This window comes from Patagioenas fasciata, chromosome 1 (genome assembly GCF_037038585.1).
Source record: "Patagioenas fasciata isolate bPatFas1 chromosome 1, bPatFas1.hap1, whole genome shotgun sequence".
NCBI classification, from domain to species: domain Eukaryota; kingdom Metazoa; phylum Chordata; class Aves; order Columbiformes; family Columbidae; genus Patagioenas; species Patagioenas fasciata.
The window spans coordinates 153,297,051-153,319,468 of NC_092520.1; the positions used below are offsets into that span (position 1 = coordinate 153,297,051).

At 46.4% G+C, this 22,418-nt stretch overlaps 1 protein-coding gene across 6 annotated transcripts in view; it reads left to right on the plus strand.

Moving 5' to 3' along the window:
- Positions 1-22,418, plus strand: part of HIPK2 (homeodomain interacting protein kinase 2) — a 140,016-nt gene that overhangs the window by 99,172 nt on the left and 18,426 nt on the right. The window contains exons 4-13 of one of the 6 annotated variants that reach the window (XM_071798167.1): positions 720-839; positions 1,586-1,684; positions 2,740-2,924; positions 5,282-5,341; positions 6,723-6,885; positions 9,454-9,673; positions 11,731-11,852; positions 16,526-16,668; positions 17,011-17,193; positions 19,857-20,138. In XM_071798167.1, the coding sequence (XP_071654268.1) occupies positions 720-839; positions 1,586-1,684; positions 2,740-2,924; positions 5,282-5,341; positions 6,723-6,885; positions 9,454-9,673; positions 11,731-11,852; positions 16,526-16,668; positions 17,011-17,193; positions 19,857-20,138 (1,577 nt within the window). The remainder of the gene's footprint in view (positions 1-719; positions 840-1,585; positions 1,685-2,739; positions 2,925-5,281; positions 5,342-6,722; positions 6,886-9,453; positions 9,674-11,730; positions 11,853-16,525; positions 16,669-17,010; positions 17,194-19,856; positions 20,139-22,418) is intronic. The other 5 variants (XM_071798179.1, XM_071798172.1, XM_065840206.2 and 2 more) reach the window with 5 other exon arrangements.

The window sequence follows — 22,418 nt, forward strand, 5'->3', positions numbered from 1 at the left end:
TCACATACCAAGCATGAAGAGCAGTTTTTTTTTTCTCCTCCCTGCCGCACTCCTTTGAATAAATAAATTAAAGTCTGAGGTCCTGGAAATACAGCATCTTTTAGCTGTGTGAGTGCCAGCGAGGTCATACTCATGGAAGTAACCCAAATAACAAATAAGTCATGTAGGCAATAGAGATTAAGTACTTTACCTACTATGAGGGTGTCAGTTCATTTGAGTGTGTATTTCATCTAAGTTCAAAGATAGTCGCTTCATAGTCCTCTGTTTTGAACTTCAAACTGCTCTTTAGGAAAGCTTGTGCACTCAGCTGGGGGAAAAAATAGCAAAAGTTAGAGCACAAAAATCAAATTGTTGAAATTACCTCCTGCAGAGGAAAGCGTGCAAAGCAGTGAAACACCCCATTGAAATCTCTGTGTGGGTCTTCCTCTTTGACCTCCAAAACCTAGGGACTTTCCTCCCTTTATCCGTAGGCTTTGTAGGAGCGTTCCGTAGGGGTGGGTTTCCAGTGATGTACGTGATAAACGGAGGGATGCCATATGGGAATTCTCTTTCCTCTCATTCCTTGCACTGGGGTGTTTTTTTGGTGAAGTCTAACCACGTGCTACATTTTCACTTTCTTTCTTTGTTCTGTTCTTTTAAATGCCTCCTGCCCTCCTTCGCGGAAAACCTCCAGAGATCTTTCACGGGGTGAACAGTGACCTCTCATCCTTCTCTTACAGATTCGCTATATTTCACAGACGCAGGGCTTACCAGCAGAGTATTTGCTAAGTGCAGGGACAAAGACCACGAGGTTTTTCAACAGGGATACAGACTCACCATATCCTTTGTGGAGACTGAAGGTAGGAAGGTGTTCCCTTGTTTCTTTTGCCTTGCCTTCTTTGTCCATTGCCTTGCAGTTGTTGGTTGGAAGCAAGGAGACATTCAGGTCACCTCAGAACTTAGGTCTCTGCTTTTTGCAGCGCAGCACAGACATTGGGGTGGGTATAGCCTGAAGTAAAACTGCCATCCCCGAAGTCTGCAGCACTTAGCCCTCCTGCTTGGCACCGCTTTGTGGGAAATTTTAATCTGGATTTGACCTGGAAATCTCCCTCTAAGTAGTCTATGAATTCATGTGTACTTTAAATGAAACATGCCCTGGGGAGACTTTGCTCTAGTATCTAATGCATTGTGGAAAAAATAAAAAAAAAAAAAGAAAGAAAGATTCTGACAATCAAAACTGCTAGTAGTGTAAGTGAGCCTTGTGTCTCTGGTATGAGTGTGTTTGGTACCCAGCTAGAGAGACCAGTGGGCTTCTGACTGAGAGGATGGGATGCTGAGCCTCTCACTGAGGTGGGCATAGGAGACCTCTGGGACTCCCACTGTAGTTGGGAGGATCCTCTGAAGTGAAAAATAAGAGACATATCACCTTATGCCACAAAAGTTGTCATATAACCATAGGGGAGATAGCGTAAATGTTATCTGCTCAGGTGAGGGAGACACAGTGGTCTCTGATGAGGAGAGGATAAGGCACAAGCTGGAAGTGGCACATAACCTGCAGCTGATTGCAGGGCAGTTCTGGTCAATGCCTGTCTCCTGTTTTGAGCAGACACCAGATGATCATGAGGCAGAGACGGGGATTAAGTCGAAGGAAGCAAGAAAGTATATTTTCAACTGTTTGGATGATATGGCACAGGTAAGAGCACTGGTGAGTAACCAGCAAGACTGCTTCATGTGTTTTCGGGCAACACTAGCGAAGGGGAACTACATGATTTCTCTGTGTACCCTATTCTTGGGACAGCTCCTGAGAAATACCAGGATTATGCCTACCTAATCAGCTCCTTATGTGCTGCTGTGTAGGTAAAACTGCACACAGGGGCATGTGGGCTCAATGTGCTGTAGTAAAACAGCCTTGGAAAATGGCTAAGTCACATCTCTGACTGTTTTCCGTTGTCTCTCCTGTGAGCAACCCCTGGCAAGTCACTTACTTACTTCTCTGTGCTTTAGTGTTTCCATTTGTAAAGTGGTGACATTGGAAATAATCACCATGCCTGCAGAAGAGTGTGGTCACTGTAAAACATGGCTGTCTAGGGGAACGGGGTGTACTAATTCGGTGTCAGTCCCATGTGGTTGTGAAAGTTAATTACAGACTAACCACTCCTGTGACTGGACTTTCTGCTGGCAAGCAAACTGTCACACAGAACTGGTACAACACCAGTACAAAACTGGAGTTTGTGCTAGCAAAGTCCAGACATTGTAGCATTCACAAGCAAACATGCAGAAATAGAGGATTGTATAAATGAATGAAATAACATAAAGGGTTTTTTTTTCTGGTACCTGATACATGAATGGGATGTTTCCCATAAACCTACTGACAATTTTTATTTGTTCTATGTATCTTTTTTGCTCACAGGACACATAATTAAGTATCAGATAGCACTGTCCCTTATATGATAAATACGCTGATTATCAGAGCTTGCCTGCTACCACATGGAAGCTGTTCATCTTCAGTGGAGGGTGACTAAGTGTTTCATTAGCCACTGACCCAAGCGAACTGAACACTTAACAGTCTGTCTGGAGATCTGACATGCACAAGCCAGATGACGAGCCACTGAGGAGTCTGCCGTGTGACTTCAGCAACTACCCCTTTAGACAGGGAGGCTCCCAGGGCATGTTGCTCCAACAAGGAGTAAACACAGTTTGCTGGAGACCTGACCATCTGCTCTTTCCCTTCAGTGCTCACCCTTGTCCTTTTTCCTTCAGGTGAACATGACAACAGATTTGGAAGGAAGTGATATGTTGGTGGAAAAGGCAGACCGGCGGGAGTTTATAGATCTGTTAAAGAAGATGTTGACGATAGATGCAGATAAGAGAATAACACCCATCGAAACTCTGAACCACCCTTTTGTCACCATGACGCACTTGCTCGATTTCCCTCACAGCACACAGTACGTGGCTTTCTTTTCCCTTGGGTTTTGAATTGAGGGATGAAGAGAGGAGCTAGTTGTGGTGGAGAGCAAATGTGTCTGAGGGGCATTATTGAGATGCTTAAGTGCTAAGTTTTACTCTTTTTCTGGTTAAAAAAGAAAAGAGGATTGCCAACTCTAAGGTTGCAAGAATTGTGTTGTAGGTGCTTGGCATTTAAAACACTGCAGAGTGTGCTACATTCATTATGTAAATATTCAATAATTACATATGTTTGCATTGAAATGCAGGAGAAATTATGCAATTAGTGCTGAAAGTATCAGTATATCTCAAAGTAATATAGTCCTGATTGTTACTGCAGCAATCAGCCTTATCTGCAGTGGGGAGCCAATCCTTCCTCCCAGAACATTCCCATCTTGCAGGGGTCAATTTGGGGCTGCTTGCTTTTTAAGGGAAGAGCTTTTTCTGCAGCAAGCTGGTTTAGAGGCACAGGCAATGGAGCAAGGAGTTTTAGGCTTTGTTGTTGCCTGCCTGTGTAACCTCAAACACCACACTCTGACCTCAGTTGACACAGTTGTGGAATGGAGAATGGGTTGCACTGCCCAGTGGAGATGTGAGGATGTGTCATGCCTTCCAGCCCGACTCCTCATTCTCTGGAGGCTGTGTCATGGAGCGCAGCAGCCCAAAATGCAAGAAATCCGCACCAAGCACTTGCTCATGTCCCCCGGGCAGGTCACGTAAGGCCGGGCTTCTCAGGTGCAAGTCAAGACCGACACGTAGTGGGAGTTTTCCAGAGCCCTCAGACCCACCTACCTTTGAGCATCCTGCTCTACAGCACTTTGCAGTTCAAGGGGCTTTTGCAGGCCATCCCTTCCCCATGGCAGGAGAACAGTTACTGGCACAACACTGTGCTTCATTGGGTGCTATGTGCACGGCTGTTTGAAGCCTCTGAGGAGTTTGGGTACAAAAATATAGGCGATGCTTAAAAAGCCATAGGGTATATTTGTGTGGGTACTGCAGACCAGCAGGTTACTCTGTGTCCCCTCTCCTGCCCACATGTGTGCTCTTACCTGTGGTATTTCAAGTTCATTTAAGGTAGTTTTCCCTCTCTGAAGGAGGTGTATCTGCCTTTTCGTTATGTTTGTCGCAAGACAAGAGCAGCTGCTTAGCAGAAGGTAGTGGGTGCACTATCTGCATAGACCCAGGCTTACCCTGCATAGACATTTTTGAACATTGTTATCTATAAGTAGATAGTAAGTGATAAATGTAATGAAAACAGGATGGGAGATTGTTGTGCTAAACAAAGAGAAAGTAAGTTTCATATAAAAACATTCATAAATTTAAAAATGACAGTGTTTTCCGACAGTGTTAGCATCATATACGGTAGTCTTTTTATTTGCAAAAGTCCTTCTTACTGTGCAACAACTGATTGTGAGATAGGAGAGATTTGTGTCATAATGCATCGCCGTCAGAAATCTTTCCATAACAGTCCATAATCACATCTTCATTTTTGAAGAGCTTGGTTGTGGGCTGCTCAGGCAAAACCCCGGAGAAGTTGAAAATACCATTGGGGCCAACAGCAGTGAGAATTTTACCCAAATAAAAAATTCAGCATCAGGTCTCCGAATAGTAAATGATATACCAGCCAGGTGCGTAACCCCACGCAGCCCCTCTGCTTTGGAAGCGGTGATGGGTAAAGAGAGCAATAAGCTGTAACCAGCATGGCAAGCTGATGGAAATTTTGTCTGTGATTGCCTGTGGTTTGGAGAGTAGAAACTTCAAAGCCTCAGGAGGTGCAGGGAGTTGTAATCTCTCTTGAAAGTAAATCAGACAGCAGAGAAAGTGAAAATATATGGAAGATGCAGCTTCTGGAAGGAGTCTCTGCTGTGGTGTGCTTCAGAGATTCTGCAAGCTTGAGCGGCCTGAGAGGGACCCTTCTGCTTACTTCCAAGCAAAAAGCAAAGCCAGTTTAGCTCCCTATTTCACGTGTATTTAGCTGCCTGGCTCTTAAGTTCTTGAGTACTTGTCAGTCTTTCTGTCTGTTTTGTTCTGTCCCTGCCTTCTTGTTTTTCCCCCTTTTTTTTAAGACAGAGAACACAGTATTACATTAGTAGAGATTATACCTTGTTATATTAAAACATTTGGTAACACAAACCATTTAATCATGTACAGAATATACACTCTTTTCAGTGCTTTCTGTTTTATGGAGGGAGAATTATATTAATACTTGACTAGAAAAATGCAATCCAATAGTCTTCCATATTTATTTGATAAGTGATATTTCTGAATGTTCTGCGACTTACAGGTATTTCATAGTTCTTTAAATGAATGCACATAATGCGCAGCTATGCACAGTGTCCTGAGCCTGTCTTGTCTGCAGGTATTTATGGCACAGATCCAGTTATCAAGATATTACCTGTAAGAGAAGAAAGATGACCATGTGAGTAAGAGACAAGACAGAGATGAACAGATCTAGGTCCTCCTCCTGACCAACCCTAGGGATCATATGAGCTTGTTCCCTTCCAAGGGACAATTTGTTTCATAAAAATTATGTGAGGATGTGTTTACCTCCCCTACCTCCAGTAGCTTAGATTGTTACAAAAACAAATTATGCATACAGCTGATTTTTTACAGCTGCAGCTGATTTTCACTGCTTAGATTTTCTATTTTTCTGGGTTGGGATAATGGAAATAAAATCAATGCCTTTATACTTTTTGGGGTTGTGTTTCAGACTCTGAGGTCACATTTGTAAAAACTATTATGGAAGGACTGTGGAAAACCTATATTGGTTTTTAGACTTTGGAAAAATAGATTTTATTAAAAATACAGCTTTGCACAAAAAAGCTATGTTGTTACCTTTTAAAGCTCTGTATGCTTTGGTATCCCAATTAGAAATAATACCAACAGTTTCATGTACCAGGCACCTGGAGTGCTCTAGCAATGCAGAGAGTATTTTGTCTCCTTTACCAGGGATACAAAATATGATGCTTCTCAAAATGTCCATTGCTGTATCAATAACATTTAAACAAAAGTCTGTGTAGAGGTAGAAGTTGTAATCTTTCCCCCCAGAGATCTGAGTCTGAGATAACCTTAAAACCTGATTCCCTTGGGACATTGATGAATCTGATTTGGCATCATCTTTTGCCATGTGAATCGTCCCATTGACTGCAAGAGGACAGCTCATGTGCTTTTAGATAAGCATCTGCAGAAGCGTTTAGCCAGACAGGGCAATGTTCTAACTGCTTGGCTGGACTCTGCTCTCAGTGAACTACTTTTTTAAAAGGAGCAAATAAGATTTTTCAGGGGTCTCAGTGACCAAGAACAGTAAAATTAGTTCTTGCAAAAGACTTGTAAAACTGCCTTTGGGCTTACATCGAGGCAGAAAGAATGAGTTGTCTTTTTCCCTTAGCCTCAATCATCAGAAAAAAAAACCAGTCTGTATCTTTCTTTCTTGCTCTCAATCTCTTTCACTCTTTTAAAATAGCCACTTTGTATCTCTTGCCCTGACACCGGAAGAGCAACCAATTTGCTGGCTTTTCTGTGACTTAGATTGCAGTGCTTAGACCCATGGGGGCACCCAGGAGTCCCAGAGCTGCCGCTCCCCTCTTGACACCCATTTGACCCTCTTCAGCACAAGGCAAATCTGACTCTCACCAGTTAAGAGAGACCTGCATAAAACAGCAAAGGGCTTTACAAGCCTAGAAGGTGCCAAGCCTGCAGTTGAGACCTAATGCAGGGCCGCTGTGATGAGCTGTTACCTGTGTTGGCTGATTGGTTGGTTGATTTTCTGTCTCTTCCCTGTCCCCGCTTTCCTTATACAGTGTCAAGTCCTGCTTCCAGAACATGGAGATTTGCAAGCGGCGGGTGAATATGTATGACACAGTGAACCAGAGCAAGACACCATTCATCACCCACGTGGCCCCGAGCACATCAACCAACTTGACCATGACTTTTAACAACCAGCTGAACACAGTCCACAACCAGGTAAGGACATCGAACAGAAGCAGCCAGTGCTTGGAAGGTTTAAGTCCGTAGGGTCTAGAAGGTGAAAAGCAAAGTAGCATCCCATTTAACATGCCTGCAAAAAGATGGTGCTTTTTAACTCTCCTTCGTCTGTTCTTCCTTATGCTCTTTTCTTCAGGCAAGCAGTAAATCTGGTGACATTTTGTGCAACAGTGAAATGTTGCCCTCAATTGTTTATGTTGTTGTTTGGGGTGATAAATCCTGCTTACTTGGGAAGTTGCTATGGGGAAAAGCTCGTTAGTCCCTTAATGCAGCAAGCAGGACTGCACTCCCTGGGTCAGGCAGAAGTATTTGTGATCTTATAGCACTTCTTCAAATGGAAGGAAAAAGAATTTAAACCCTTCTGTAACAGACACAGCACTGTAACTGATCAACAGGAAGGGAGAGTTTAGTGGTAATGTTTATTCTTATCTCTCACTGATTTTAATGCAGGTGCCACAGTTGATGTGGGGACCCTGTGCATGTACCCCCACTCCAAACACATTGTACTCTGCATTGGTGGGGTCTGGCTTTGTAGTGATGCTTTAGACTCTTGAATTAGTTTTACGTGCCCCAGTGTTGGACTGACAAAATTTATGTGACTAGCAGGCTAAGTTGTTTACTGTGGTACTGTATTACAACAGTGAAAGGAAACTTTCCAGGGACAGCACCCTAGGAGGCTGAAGCTGAAGAAATAGCTACCGTCTTTTAAGCCTGTTGAGCAGGCTGCGCAAGACTCACTCTAGACATTGCAGGTGGCATTGCAGAAATGGTGCTTGGAAAGCAAGGGAGATAGAGGAGTCTGTGTAGATGTACAGGCTGTGCCTGTGTCACTCAGAAAGCCAGACTTCATGACTTAGTTCTCAATATATGTGATCGCAGAAGGTCTTTTGGAACAATTCATTAAGCAGGTGCAGGCAGAGCTAGGTCATGGCTTCATGTGATAGGTTATTAGTTGCTAACACTGGTTCCCTTTCTTGGCTGTTTCCGAGATGCTGACTAAAGAAATGTGGGCTACATGCTCCCCTAGGCCACAGCTGCAGGTCAGGGACACCATTTGCACCACAACTGCTAGTAGGAAATGCAGACTTGCTTTCGTTTCCTCACAGCTCACTAGATGTTAAGATCGGTTGTTGGCTGGGGAGATCCGTGGTGATCACTGAATTCTCATAAGGGGTGTGTGTTGTGAGCAGAACTGGTATCTCCAGTGTTCCTAGAAGAAGTGGTAGAAACATTTCCTGGCAGGGTGTTTTAATTTGAACAAGCTCTAAACCTTTTGCTGTTCTCTTCAAAATACCACTCATCCTGGCTCTCTGGTGCTCCCTGTCTCTGCAAAGTATCTGGGGATTTTCTCCTTCCAGTTACAGCTCCTGAGATCAGGAGTGTGGGAGCTGTCGTGGTTGCTGCTCAGTGTGTCGCACAGGGGATAAATCACACTTCCCTGCCTCTGCACAGAGACAAGGGAGAAAGGTTTCACCATCGCATCCCTCAGGGCCATGGTTGCAGCTGTGTTGGTGCAGCTCAAGTGCCCTTCCTGGGCCCAGTAGCAACCGGGGCAGCATGAAATGCTGAGCCTGCTGCCTCCTGCAGCCTTGATCAGAGCCTTGTCCCTGGTCCATGCATTCACCATGAGAAAGTGTTGTCTCACCTGTCTCCAGCAGTGGTTCTGGTGTGTTTGGATGAAGGGGAGGCGTGGATCTGGCAGAGCCTAGCTGCCTAGACACCAATGCTAAGGGCGTATTTTTATAGAGCAGTGGCAGAGCTGTTTAGGGGTTGTTTGCAACTGTTACGGACTCAGTCCAAAGAAAAAACAAATCACCCTTAGATTTCTAGGTGTTTTGCGGAACACTGTGCTGTTTTGTGTGGCTTTGCAACATTCCATGCTGGAGTTTCTGCTCTGACAGTCAAACCAAGGGAAGTTTGGACTTTGAAAATATTATTATTACCTACTGTTATGCCTTCTGATTCTTTAAAATTCAAAACCTAATCCCAGGGGCATGTGCTGTCTTAAATACAAAGTAAAGGAAAGGCTGGAATGAGTCTCCCCTCTCAGGATGAAGCTTCAGAGGGCATGGAGGTCCTGAGTTTCTTTTACTTAAGAAATATGAGCTACTTCTAGAGTACGTGCATGGTGAGAGAAAAGTGTGATTTGCGGGTAGGAGCATTTTCTGAACCCATATTCTGCCTGCTGCAAGTCGAAGCCGGTAGGGCGATAAATGGGGCTACAGTTCTGCTGTGGAGAAAGCACTGTGTCTCCAAGCAGAACGCAGCAGCACCGCATGGCTGGAGGTCCCATGGCGTGGTACAGCTGCAGTTACTCAAGCAGATCGTGTTCCTTTCCCCATCGCTGCCCTTGCCGCTATGCTTCTCAGCATCCTGTTCTACCCCTTGTTTGGTTTCAGTTTGCTGGTTTGTTTTGGTTTGGTTTTTTTTTACTTTATCTTACACTATTTTACCTTTTTATTTTCTTTTTGGATTTTGCTTCCTCCAACATACCCATCTCCCTCATTTTTTGTTGTTGTTTTTGTTTAATTCCCGTCATTCCTTTAGACCACCAACCTGGCTCCCACCTCCTCCAGTGCCACTATTTCCTTAGCCAACCCCGAGGTCTCCATACTAAATTACCAATCTGCACTCTACCAGCCTTCAGCAGCGTCCATGGCTGCGGTGGCCCAGAGGAGCATGCCCCTGCAGACAGGAACAGCGCAGATCTGTGCCCGGCCCGACCCCTTCCAGCAAGCTCTCATCGTCTGCCCACCAGGCTTCCAAGGTAAGCAATGGCCTCACCAAGTCTTGATCAGTCTCTGCTCCCTCCCTGCTACTGTTTCATCCAGCTCTTGGTGGAATCACAGAATCACAGAATGTTAGGGATTGGAAGGGACCTCAAAAGATCATCTAGTCCAATCCCCCCGCCAGAGCAGGAACACCTAGATGATGTTACACAAGAAGGCGTCCAGGTGGGTTCTGAATGTCTCCAGAGAAGGAGACTCCACAACCCCCCTGGGCAGCCTGTTCCAGTGCTCTGTTACTCTTACTGAGTAGAAGTTTCTTCTCAAATTTAAGTGGAACCTCCTGTGTTCCATTTTGTATCTGTTGCCCCTTGTCCTGTCATTGGTTATCACCAAGAAGAGCCTGGCTCCATCCTCATGACACTCACCCTTTACATATTTATAAACATTAATGAGGTCACCCCTCAGTCTCCTCCAAGCTAAAGAACCCCAGCTCCCTCAGCCTTTCCTCATAAGGGAGATGCTCCACTCCCTTAATCATCTTTGTTGCTCCTTAGCGCAGATCATATTTACAGACCAGCAATTTTTCTACCGTAAGAGCGATGAGGTTGTTACAGATGGAAATCACAGGATCATAGAATAATTTTGGTTGGAAAAGATCATCGAGTCAAACCAATAACCTACCACTGCTGATATTTGTGTCAGCGGAGGACCTTGCAGGCACCTCCAGCATCACGGGCTGGAAGTGGCTGGTCTGAAACAATGGGGCAAGCACTGAGAAGGGGTTGGGGGAGAATATGTGAAATTTTTCGTCTTTTCCCCTGAACGGAGTTTAAGGCTCTTCTGCCTCACTTTGATAATCTTGAAAACTTAGCCCCACAACAATGATAAATCAGTACATAAATAACAGGTTCATCACTTCTCAGTGATTCAGTTGTTAAAAGAGGGACTCAGGAGGTTAATGCAGCAGTTAGTGTGGTGCTGGTGGAGATGAGTTTTGCCTCCATGACAGATACTCATGGCCATTTATTGGTACAGTTCCTTCAGCTGCAAGCAGCTCTGCCTGTGTATACCAGTGGCAGGCACCATTGTCAGACATCTTGGGTGATGGTCAGATTTAGCCACTTGTCTTGACTTTGCATGCTGTAGCAATTTGGAACAACTAGCTAGGTGTCTGTAGGAAGTGATCTAAACAGACCTTAGTTCAGCTGGTGCAACTTCTACTCTTCATTTCTGCAAGCCTGTCTGTACAGCAGTCTCTAGGCACTTGTTAAATGTTTTCAGGATTATCAAAGCTCTTTTGAACCAAGGGAGTTTATCTAGACCTCTTCTGCATAGTTAAAATGCGTCTCGAGGGTTTGACTTCAGAAATGTATTGCTAGAATATGTAAGCTAACATCTTTTGCTTCCTGTTTTGAAAAAGCTCTAGAGCAGAGGAGGTAGCACAGGCTGTGCCAGGCACTAAGGTGGTGGAGAGGGAAGTTTCCTCCATATCAGTTAGGCTAATGCATGGCTGAGTCAGCAATGGCTGGAGTTTGGGGTGTACTAGATTACACAGTCAAATGAGAATTTTTTAAATGTGAGTCCTGAGAAGCTGTGCAAGAGAAAATCACCTATTTCTGTCATAACTGAGTGCACAGTTCTGGATTCCCATCCTGCTGTCCCACTTGGGTCACAGGAGAGACTTGTCACATAGCAATGTTTTTTGGCTGACAGGGATCATTTTCTGTTATCAAACCAGAGAACATGGGGGAGGATGAGCCATTCATTCCCCTCTCTTCCTTTTCTCCCTGTACATATTGTGTTACATATTGTGTTGAAGTGTCTCCCCCATGGATTCATGATACCCCAAAGATATGAACTCAGTTAACCATTTACCATCTTTGAAAATGTCTTCTCTGCAACTCTTATGCATGTATCATGTTTATGAATATTGGATGGACACCTTTGAGCTGAGGTAAAATATGTGGGGCCCTGAAAGCCTGATCAGATTTAAGTGTACATCAGTGAGTGCCGTTAAGGTCCTCTGAAAACCAGACCCCTGTTCCTAGCAATGATGTTGGTGGGTAATGCTGTACCTTCTGTGCTGGTGGAACAGGGTTACAAGCCTCCCCTTCGAAGCACGCTGGGTATTCAGTTCGGATGGAGAACGCCGTTCCCATTGTCACTCAGGCTCCTGGGGCCCAGCCTCTTCAGATCCAGCCAGGACTTCTCGCACAGGTAAGGAGCCCTGAAGACACTGAGCTTGACATGTTTTGGTTTTTTGTGTGTTGTTTAGCTCTTGGAGGCTGAGGAGAGGAGATTTCTCCAAGGACCTTCTGTGGTGCAATCTGGAGACTTGGGCAGCCCATATAAGGGTCTCCAGCTTTCTCTGAAATGTCCAGACTTTCCCCAGTTCATTGTTCAGCTCAAAGGCTATGTCGGAGTTGCAAAAGCTGATGGTAAAACCTTATTTCCTTCTACTTCTCCACTGGAAACACTGGGAAGCCTCAGGGAAAGCTGTGTCAGGCCTCTGCTGAGGAGGAACTGGTAATAAACCTTCCTTCATCCTCCTGAATGTGTGCTCTCAGTGGTAGCTGGTGGCCAGGAGTTGTGCTGGGGAATTGCATGCAGCCAAGAAATACCTTTCACGCGTTAACTTTGCACCCTTCTGTTTTATGAGCTGCCCCTCTGCTTTTAAGTTATGAGGGAGATCTAGGGGATCAGGGGCAAGGTCCTCATAGCCGGGGAGCTCTGCTTGTCAGCAGCACTTGTTGGCACAATTGTCCAGAACGCTGTCATGGGAAAAGCATGGTTTCTGCCAGGAGAGAAAAGGAATGGGGATGAGTATTACCAATCATGTGCACATCCTCAAGGGGAACCCCAGCTCCTCAAAAAGGAGGAGTAGTTTATTCCTTCTTGTGCTGGCTCCAGTTAATCTGCCCCTGTTGGTTTTCAGCTGCTGCCATGGTACCTCTGTTTTTCTGGCAGGAAAAAAAAAGTGCCTAGTATACTTAGTATTAAATTATACAGCCTGGAAAATATGAACTACAAGTCAAAAATGCATGCCACTGACTCAGGATTGGTTGATCTGCCATGCTTTCATTAACGCCAGCACAGTCTTAGGCAGTCAGGTACCAGCAGACTTGAGGGTTTATGCCTGTGCATTGCCTTGCCAGGGTAAGACTCAGTGCAGTTGCCTTCCTTTGCCAGCTACCAGTCAAGCTTATCTGGTGAAGATGGGTTGAAACAAAACTTGCAGCCTGTGTGATTTCCATTAGCTAAGGTGCCCTGCCCCTTCCCAGTAGCCAAGTCTTAGCTAGAGGGCTGTCTGAAACACTGAACCTGTTTCTTGCAGCCTGTTGTAACAATCTCCCTGAGCCAATTCTCTTGTTTGGTAGGAAAGGAGAGCCTAACAGGCAGGGGGAACAAAAACAATGGCAAAGCGAGATGCAGTCTGTGCAAGCAGGGTTGCAGGCGCCTATTGCTTGTGCAAGAAGCCAGCCAAGGCAGTGGGGGAAGGAGGTGACAGAGCTTTGCACAGCCCCACCGTTCTGCCAGGCCTCCTGAGGTGTGCTGTTACAATGGAGCTTAGAGGGGTGAGGGTTGGGTCTAAAGCATCCTGAAGGCATCGGGATTCTGAGAGATCTTTGGACCTCTAATCCCTTATTTCTTCTTGAGGTGGCCTTGTTGGGGTCACTGTGCAGTCTGTGGGAGGGAGGGAGTGTTCAAAAGAACCTTTGCTACCCGCTTCTGTGCTGCCCCTGCTACATGGAATCATAGAATCATTTTGGTTGGAAGAGACCTTCAAGATCACAGAGTCCAACAGTAACCTAACTAGCACTAAACCATGTCCCTGAGAACCATGTCTACACACCTGTTAAACATCTTCAGGGATGGTGACTGCACCACTTCACTGGGCAGCCTGTTCCAATGCCTTGCAACCCTTTATGTGAAGAGGTTTTCCCTCGTATCCAATCTGAACCTCGCCTGGCTCAACTCGAGGCCATTTCCTCCTGTCCTATCTCTTGCTACTTGGGAAAAGAGACCAACACCCTCCATGCTACAGCCTCCTTTCACGTAGTTGCAGACAGTGATAAGGTCTCCCCTCAGCCTCCTTTTCTCCAGGCTAAACAGCCCCAGTTCCCTCAGCTGCTCCTCATCAGACTTGTGCTCCAGACCCCTTACTCTTGTCTGAACTCTCTCTAGTACTCCAATGTCTCATGAACTCCCATTTCATGGGCTGCCCCTCTCATACTTCTTATGGATGTTTTGTTCACTGTCACTTCCACAAGGGAATTGAAGCTGTTTCTGAAAAACAGTCCTCACTTGCATAGATTTTTAATTCTTGATTTAATAAAAGAAGGGCAGTCTGCCTGCTGATATATCTGTCTGTCTCACACGATGAGAAATGCTAGCTGCCTCTCTGATGGCAAGGCACTCTGATTGATGCCGGTGGCATCTGGTGTCCGCGGGCCTTGCTCAGTACGGGCTGAGCAGCTGGTCTGATAAACAAATCTGTACCCAATTCCAGTTTCCTGAATGGAAAAACACAGCTTCTTTGTCATGCATTGTAGTCGCATCTGATCTCCAAGCGGCTGCCTGTCTCTCTTTCAGCAGAGAGCTATTCCTCTCATGCGCAGCTGCTTATCTAATGCTCTTCAGACCGGATGGTGTGATTGCTCCAACTACCAGAGGGACTGTCCCCAGTCGAGAGCACAGCGCCTCCAGAGACCGCTTCTGTCTTTCCACCCACCTTGTTTGTCCTCTTGGTGAGGCATGATGCCTCTCCTTGTGCTCCCAGCACTGTGTAGCCCTTTTTTTTTGTGTCAGGCTTTCTCCCCTGCCCAGCGTGCAGCACAGGTCACTCTGCTCACCTGCTGGTGGTGGCTGTGTCTGGCAAAGCCGTACTGCGTTCCGGCACAGCCAGTGCCCAGCTCTCCCTGTGCATGTTGTATGAGACCACATACTGTAGGCACAGAGGCCAGTGAGACTGATCCTGTCTTTACTAGCAGCTCTCTGCAGCTTCAGATCTCAAAAGAGACAAAGCTGTACAGTTTTCTGGCCGGCTTCCATGACATGACCCAGAACTGTCCCCTGTCCTTGAATAACACCCTTAATTCTTGATTTTCTCTCCTTTTAACTCCTTACCAGCAACAATTCTTCCCATGTAGGTCCTGCCACCGACTTTCAGAACAGACACGCTTATTCCATTAGTTGTTCTGCCTGTGTGTAGGCACAGAGCACTGTGCTGGTGGATCAGCCTGGACAAGTCTTATCGACAGATGAAATGATTCAGTGGTCCTTACCTAACAAGTGAGGAATTTGTGCCTGGACCCTGACACTGCATCTAAATTTATGCCCTGCAGTTGGGAAGGGAGCTTAGATTTGTTCAGTTCTCTTCCTGAAAAGGGAGGCAGCAGTTTTCTCTGCAAGTAAATCCAGGTAGTCCCCTGGGACTGACTGCAACAGTAGTTTAGTCTCCTCTTTCAAATCAAAGTGGAGAAAAAAAGGAATAGAAGAAAAGAACGGGGGAAAAAAAAAATTCCTTTTCTTTCCCCCTGATCTTTTTGCATCTTTGTCTCTTCCTCCTACCTGCTCCAAGCAGCGCTAGTCTGTAGTCATGGCTCGTTAGAGGAAGAGTTTTCAGGAGCCCTGTTACTGTCCATCCTTTGCAGATGTTGCTGAGAGGCCTCACTGTAGCAGCCTTTTCATCTTACTCAGCAAGGTGGAAAATTAGAAGACAAACTTTGGAGCAGAACTGGAAAAAGAGGATTTGGGGTGGGGTGTTTGTTTTACTGGGGGATAGGAGGGGATTATGGTGATAGTTAACAGAATTATTGTGAGGATAGAGACGGGGACAAATGCATACTTGGAGGAAGAGTCCCCTCATTAAAATTTAGCCTCCTTAGAACTGTGAGATGACACAACATGGGTCCAATACAGTGGTGGCGTTTAGGACTAAGAACCATAGCAGGTACCCCTGCATTCCCCAGCCCTGGCAGGGAGAAGCTGCTGGAGCCACCTTCAGACAGCACGTAGCAAAGAAAGTTTCTCAAGTCAAAAAACCCCACAATCATCTGACTCGTGTGGAGTCACTGGAGCGGGATGACCCAAGTCGTGCCTGTGGCAGCACAGCTGGAGGGATGGTTGCATAGCAGAAGGATGGCTCAACTCACAGGGCAGAGATTTCCACCCCTGCAAGGGGGGCACCCACTCAGAAGAAAACAGAGGACGTGGAGAGGAGAGGCACACAGTGTGGAGCCATGCACGGCGCCACTCTGGTTTGGCTGGGAGGCTCCTGATGAGCTGGAAGCAGATGACTGGGCTCCTTGGCCCATGGAGCAGGATGTTCCTTCTGAGGAGCGCTCAGTAACCAATACTCACTCCCTTTTGATATCCCCAAATTCCTCTTTTTTTTTTTTTTCTTCCTTGCAAAAGCCTTGTAGCTCTCTGTTCTCTTTCCCAATCCTTGAAAAGTTCATTCTCCTGAAATCCTTTAGGTCCCGTTGGGGTAGGAAGGAAAATTGGCTGGGCGGGGGGGTAGAAACAGTGATGGTACCATAGTGCCTGGTCGATCTGAAAAGTCAAAATGAAAAGTTGCTAATGTGTTTGATGTTTGGGTTGAAACAGCAACTAGTTTCAGTCCCTTCCCTTCCCAGTTTAACCTGAAACACAGCTGCGGCTTTGGACAGCAGGGATTTTTTTGTCCCTCCTTTGTGCTCTCTCTATTGATAACTTTTACTGCTTTTACCATGGTTTCCTAACAGTATTTGTCATCTATGACTGAAAAGTAGTAAGAGCTAGGTAGTATGGCCATGATCATGGTCAGGAGCCCCAGCTGAGCGTGGACCAGCACCACGCTCAGTGTATGACAGCTCTTGTGAAGAAGTTGTCTCCCTTCTGTCCCACAGCAAGCGTGGCCCAGTGGCACCCAGCAGATCCTGCTCCCTCCCGCCTGGCAGCAACTGACCGGGGTGGCCACCCACACTTCTGTCCAACACGCAACTGTCATCCCGGAGTCCATGGCGGGCACCCAACCGCTGGCAGACTGGAGGTAAACTGGAGGTGCATGGAGGCTCCCCGAAGTACCCACCAGTGCTGGAGGAGGCATGAGAAGAGCTGGGGTGGGAGGGATGGGGTCCTGCCAGGCTGTAGAGCTGTGGGGAGAAGGGCAGAGGCTGCAACCTGACACCCCTGTCTGAGAGCTACGGGCAGCTTCACTGTCTCCTGTCCCTTCGGTCAATTCCCTGAGGAAAATGCTCCTTCCTTAGGGGACTGGGAGCCCGACAGGCCCTGGAGGAGGGTGCCTCGGCGAAGGCAGTGAAAGCCTGAGAAAGAGCCTGCTGAAGAGCCGCCCGTTCCGTTTTACACGTGTGCCTGTCTCCCCACTTTGCAGGAACACCCATGCTCACGGCAGCCATTACAACCCCATCATGCAGCAGCCCGCACTGCTGGCAAGCCACGTCACTCTCCCCGCCGCCCAGCCCGTCAATGTGGGTGTCGCTCACGTCATGCGCCAGCCGCCTGCCACCACTGCCGCCTCCGCCAGGAAGAGCAAACAGCACCAGTCAGCACCCCGGTGAGTGGGCATGGCTCCCAAAACCAGCACCTGTCATGGCCTCGGTCAGGCAAGAGTCGTACTGGGGTTGTTCTGAATCATAGAATAGTTTGGGTTGGAAGGGACCTTCAAACCTCATCTAGTCCAACCCCCCTGCAGCTCTGCAACGCGAGCGTGCTGGTGAGGGTGGTCTTTACTGACATCTGTGGGGCAAAGTGAGGTTTCTTCCACAGCCCACAAGTGATTAGATCACGCTTTGTGTGGCTGGAGTCTGCTGTTTCACCTCTCCTGCACCCAGGGCAGGAGAGTGGGGGGTAGGTGGGAGTCAGGTGCATTTTATACCCATTTGCTGTGGGGATTACTGGCTGGAGGGGTTGCAAGATGGGAGGCTCGGACCCCATTCATAAAGCTCAGTATGCTACTGAGATTACCCAAGGCCTTCTAGTCATCGTAATTAAAAAGTAACTATATTCTCAGGTCGGTGTGGTGCCATACCCAGTTGCCAGACCTTTTTCTTCCCATCTCAAAGCATTCCAGAGGTGCAGTGTCTGCATTTCCACAAGGTGGTGCACTTCGGGAACACATGCCTGATGTGTGCACATGAGATCTGCTCTTTCAAAAGCAATGGGATGAGGGCATATCTTCTGAGTTTCAATTCCATGCAGAGTGGAGGACTGGGGTGGCTTTAGGCCATCTTCAAACTCTTCAGCTCCTAATGTAGGTGGTTGGCTCCTATCTTCAACAATATGCACCAGCAGCAGATAGCCACACTGGCCTTTTTATAATCATGGCAGCTTAAAACCAGGCACTTTATAAGAACATCTCGTACATGGACAATCCTTAGATATCTACATCTGTCAACTTTAAACAGGACCATTTCGCTCTGTAGGGAGGAGACAGGATTTTGGTTCATCCTGTGTGATGTGGCACAACTCAAATGGCAGGATAATGGCGGTGTCTGTCACAGCCCTGTAGTCTTCCCTAGAGGACAGGGCTGTTTCAGATGTATGTGCAGCTGTTCCGGGGAAAGTCCTCTGGGCTGTGAAACAAGCACATTTCTTTAAAAAAAACAAAACAAAACAAAACAAAAACAGTGTGGAGGAGAGAACCAAAATGGGTCACCACTCATGCAGTGGCAAAAACAGAGGAGTTTGTGGCTTTCCTGGGTGATTGCATGAAGGCCAGAGGAGCTCTGAGTTCACAACCGACTCGACCCTAGTTAAGAGGCCACTATTTACATCTTTCCTATTTATCTGTTCTCTAATGTTGCTTTTACTTTGGGTGGGCTCCAGCTGTCTTAGTCCATTCATCATGTAGAGCAGAGGCAGCCATGTCCCCACCAAGTCAGCTGAAGAGAGCCCCTCTTGCACCCTGTCTGTGCAAGGCGTGCTGTCTCCAGGGGCTGGGTGACAGTGTCCAGGAGAAACTGGACAGTTTGAGAGCGACAGGTTCCTACAGCTTCATTAATCGTGATGCTTATGTAGCCAAATGAGGAACGTACCCCTTTGGAGAGGAGGGTACTCCACACTGCTCATTGGTATTCAAAAAGCAGTGCGAGTGCTACTGGGCGAGCCATTTGTTATGCAAAAGAGCCTGGGTAAGTTGGTATAGTGTGATATATCCAGAATGACTTCCTTTTGATGGATGCCACCTATTCCTTTTGTTAGCTTTTGGGCCAAGCTGAACATGCAGCCCAGGCCCCTCTGTAGAACAAAAGCAGAACTTTGTTTTCTTTATTTTTGAATCTGCAAATGTTTTACAATAGGCAGAAGAAATGCAAGGAAAAAAAAGATGATGTGGGAAATGAGTGAAATGAGCTTTAGTCAGTGTGCTTTGGTAAATATTCCCATCTGCAGACCTGTACTGCACTGTTTGGTGGACAGGTTCTGTGTTCAGATCCATGATCCGAGTGAGCCTTTTCCACCTGTCAGGGAGGGAAGCTGGAGTAGGAAGGCTGGGGAAAAAACAGGGCTTGAGAATTATTTTCCACTGCATAATAAGAAGATGGTTCTTTTCTTTCTGGTTTATATATGCTGTATCTGCTGCTTCACATTGTAATTAAATGAAACTGATTATATGTCCTCCCATCTGTGTGCTCTCATCCATGGGACTCCACTATCATAGAGGATGAAGCATTGGGCAGGAAATGTTCATTGAAAAGATTCTTAAGCAGAAAATTAAATTTCCAACTAAGAAAAGCAATTTTCCTGATAAATGATCGTTGTTTTCCACAACAAATTATAATTTTACTTTTAGCTTTTTCTGGCCAAAAAATATCTGGTCATGATGCATCCATGCAGGATACAGGAGGACGGGATTATCATTTGGGTTGTTCTTCCTTCTGCAACAGCCATACGGTGCCTGCCTGTGTTTTGTATGTCCAGGCTGTGTGATTAGCCTCCACCTCCCAGCACAAGCTCCTGGGAGGCAGCATTTCTCATTTGGAAACTTCTAGGGAAAACAAAATTGGTATTTTAATAAAAGAAACTGCTTTTCAGCTAATTATATGAATAAGTCATGTGAGGCATTCTGTCCTTTGAAGAGGTGACTATGCTAATTTTGCACCTTCCCTAGACTCCATAAATCAGTGCCACTGAATCAGAGACCGGGAATCAGATGCCATGGCGACGGGCAACTTAAGCAAACTTAAGTTTTAACCAACTAACAACCTTTTCTGTTTCCAGAAATGCATCCACCTATGAAGTTTCATCCTCTCAATCCATCAGCTCACCTCAGCGGTCGAAACGGGTGAAGGAAAACACGCCTCCTCGCTGCGCCATGGTGCACAACAGCCCGGCCTGCAGCACCTCAGTCACCTGCGGCTGGGGCGACGTGGCCACCAGCACCACACGGGAGCGGCAGCGGCAGACGATAATCATTCCCGACACCCCGAGCCCCGCAGTGAGTGTCATCACGATCAGCAGCGACACAGATGAAGAGGAGGAGCAGAAGCATGCACCCACCAGGTGAGCAGCGGCTCTCTGCTCTTCTCTGTGTGCAGGAGAGAGAGAGACAGAGGCAGAGAAGTGATGGAGCGTCCCAGGAGTTGCTGTAAGGTCCCAGGAGTTGCTGTAAGGTCCCAGGAGTTGCTGTAAGGTCCCAGGAGCTACAGTTGGGTCTCAGCACCCAGGTTGTCTTTTTTCTTTGAGAGGAAATATGATGGGGAGGCTTGAATACTAGCTGAGGACTCCGCAGACTTAGGTGATGTTCCCTACCATGCTGTACATTTGCTGTGTGACCTTGGAGAAGTGTAGTAGTCTCTCATCTGTAAAAGGAAATAGTTTTTGCGGAACTGTTGAAAGGATCCTTTAGAGATTCTATGGTGATGAGCTTTTTAAAGTCAGCCTTTTAAAACAAAGTAAAAAGAAGGGCTTAGAAGGAGGGTAGCTTAAAATTGCCTTTTCTCTGTCTAAGCGATCCGTAAAGAGCATTAAATGACACCTTCCATGTGTGTTATTTTCCGTAAAAAGATCCTGAAAAACAGCTAGTGGTTTGTGTCATAAACACTCAGTAATGGTACATACCTTGCAAGAAGTTTGCTCTGTTCTGATTGTGTTGCCAACACATCCCTGAACTATCGTCTTAACTGGCAGAAACTGATTGCTTTTTGACTGACTATGCAGAGAGGCATAGATGAGGTGATAAAGACGGTGGTGACTGAGTTGGCTCCTCAGAAGTAACTCACACAAGTGAACAGTGTGGCCCAGGACTGCTGCCACTGCTGATCATCTGCTGTGAATGAGAGAGGACTTAATTTTCCAGGACTGTCTTTTCAGCACCTTTATCACATGCAAACACTCTAGGTTTCACATCTGATGCCGATCACAAGACATCACTCTGCTTTATACCTTGTAGAGAAGTAGCCTTGCAAACAGCTGAATAATTGCACCATCTTTATGTTGTTAACTGAGCTAGGAAGTTTTTAACCTAATCCCTCCAGTATTATCGAGAGAGAATTTATGTTTTTTATTTAGAACACGCTCCATGGCAGATTTTCCTTTAATCACTGGAGATACCTATCTATATCTCTGCATCTCTGCGGTGTGGTAGTAAGTGGAGCACTGCACATGCACACAGAACAGATGAGATGTGTTTGGCCTCAAGGAGCTAAAAATCTGTAGAGAGGAGCCATATGATTCAGGCTTCTAGGGCTGCAATTTCAACCTGCCTCCTGACAGGCACCGCTGCTTCCCATTCCCCTTCTCCTTACCGGTGAATTTCACCAGGCAGCAAGAGCTCCGTGCTTCTCACATCCAGGCTTGCTATGAATGCAGTGCTTATCATGGGGAACTGATCACAGGACAGTGTAAAATTGTTCACCTTAAAAAAAAAAAACCTACAGTATTCCTTAGTTTGGTAGGGAGAAGAGAGCATGTTTCTGGAAAGAGTTTAATGAAGGTCATCATGGAAGTCAAGTGGCCTATAAATATGGAGCCCCCACTTCCAGGGTAGGAAGGGTAAGACAAAAGAAGTGCTTAAAACTAAGGTTGTGAGGTTGGACAGCACGAAGAGGACAGGTAACTCAAGGGTCATGGGAGCTATTTGCAAGCAGATTTACCCAGGGTGCTGATCCCAGGCTTGGGACAGTTATGTGCAAATACTTAGACTTACCACCTGGGGTATCCCCTTGGGTCCAGAAGAGGATGGAGGGAAGAGCTGGGATCCTCCAGCCACTTCAGCTAATGGTTGTCTCCTCTGCTTCAACTTTGCTGCCATCTGACCAGTTTCTTCAGTCGGCAGCTCTCCAGGGAGACGGACAGAACAAAGTTCTGGAAAATGTCTGGAAATCAAGTTGGGAGTTTGGGATACTTAAATATTCAGGCAAGGTCTGATGAGGGGTTAGGAAAGTAGTCCCAGGAGCCAGACTTACATAAACAAACTGGCTTTGATATGACTAAGGGATATTCAGGACACGTTCCTGCCTGGGATCAGATCCCTGGCTACTTTCTGTATCCATATGGCATATCTATACAGAGTGCCAGGGCAACAGCATTCCTGGAAGGCCAAAGCTTTAGAGCTAGATTTAATTTCAGAGCCATGTAGAAATATTTCATTTGGGCACGGGCTGTTCTTGTGCAACTTTTGGAATTCCAGAGTGAGTTAAATTGCCTCCACAGATGTAGGCAGAGTGAGTGGAGAATTAAGGGCAGAGACAGAAATGGAAAAGAGCAGGTCCAGAATGAGAATTTTTGTTTAAAGTCTCCAGGAGAGTGAAATCAACTCGCTCCGCACCTTTTGACCCAGGC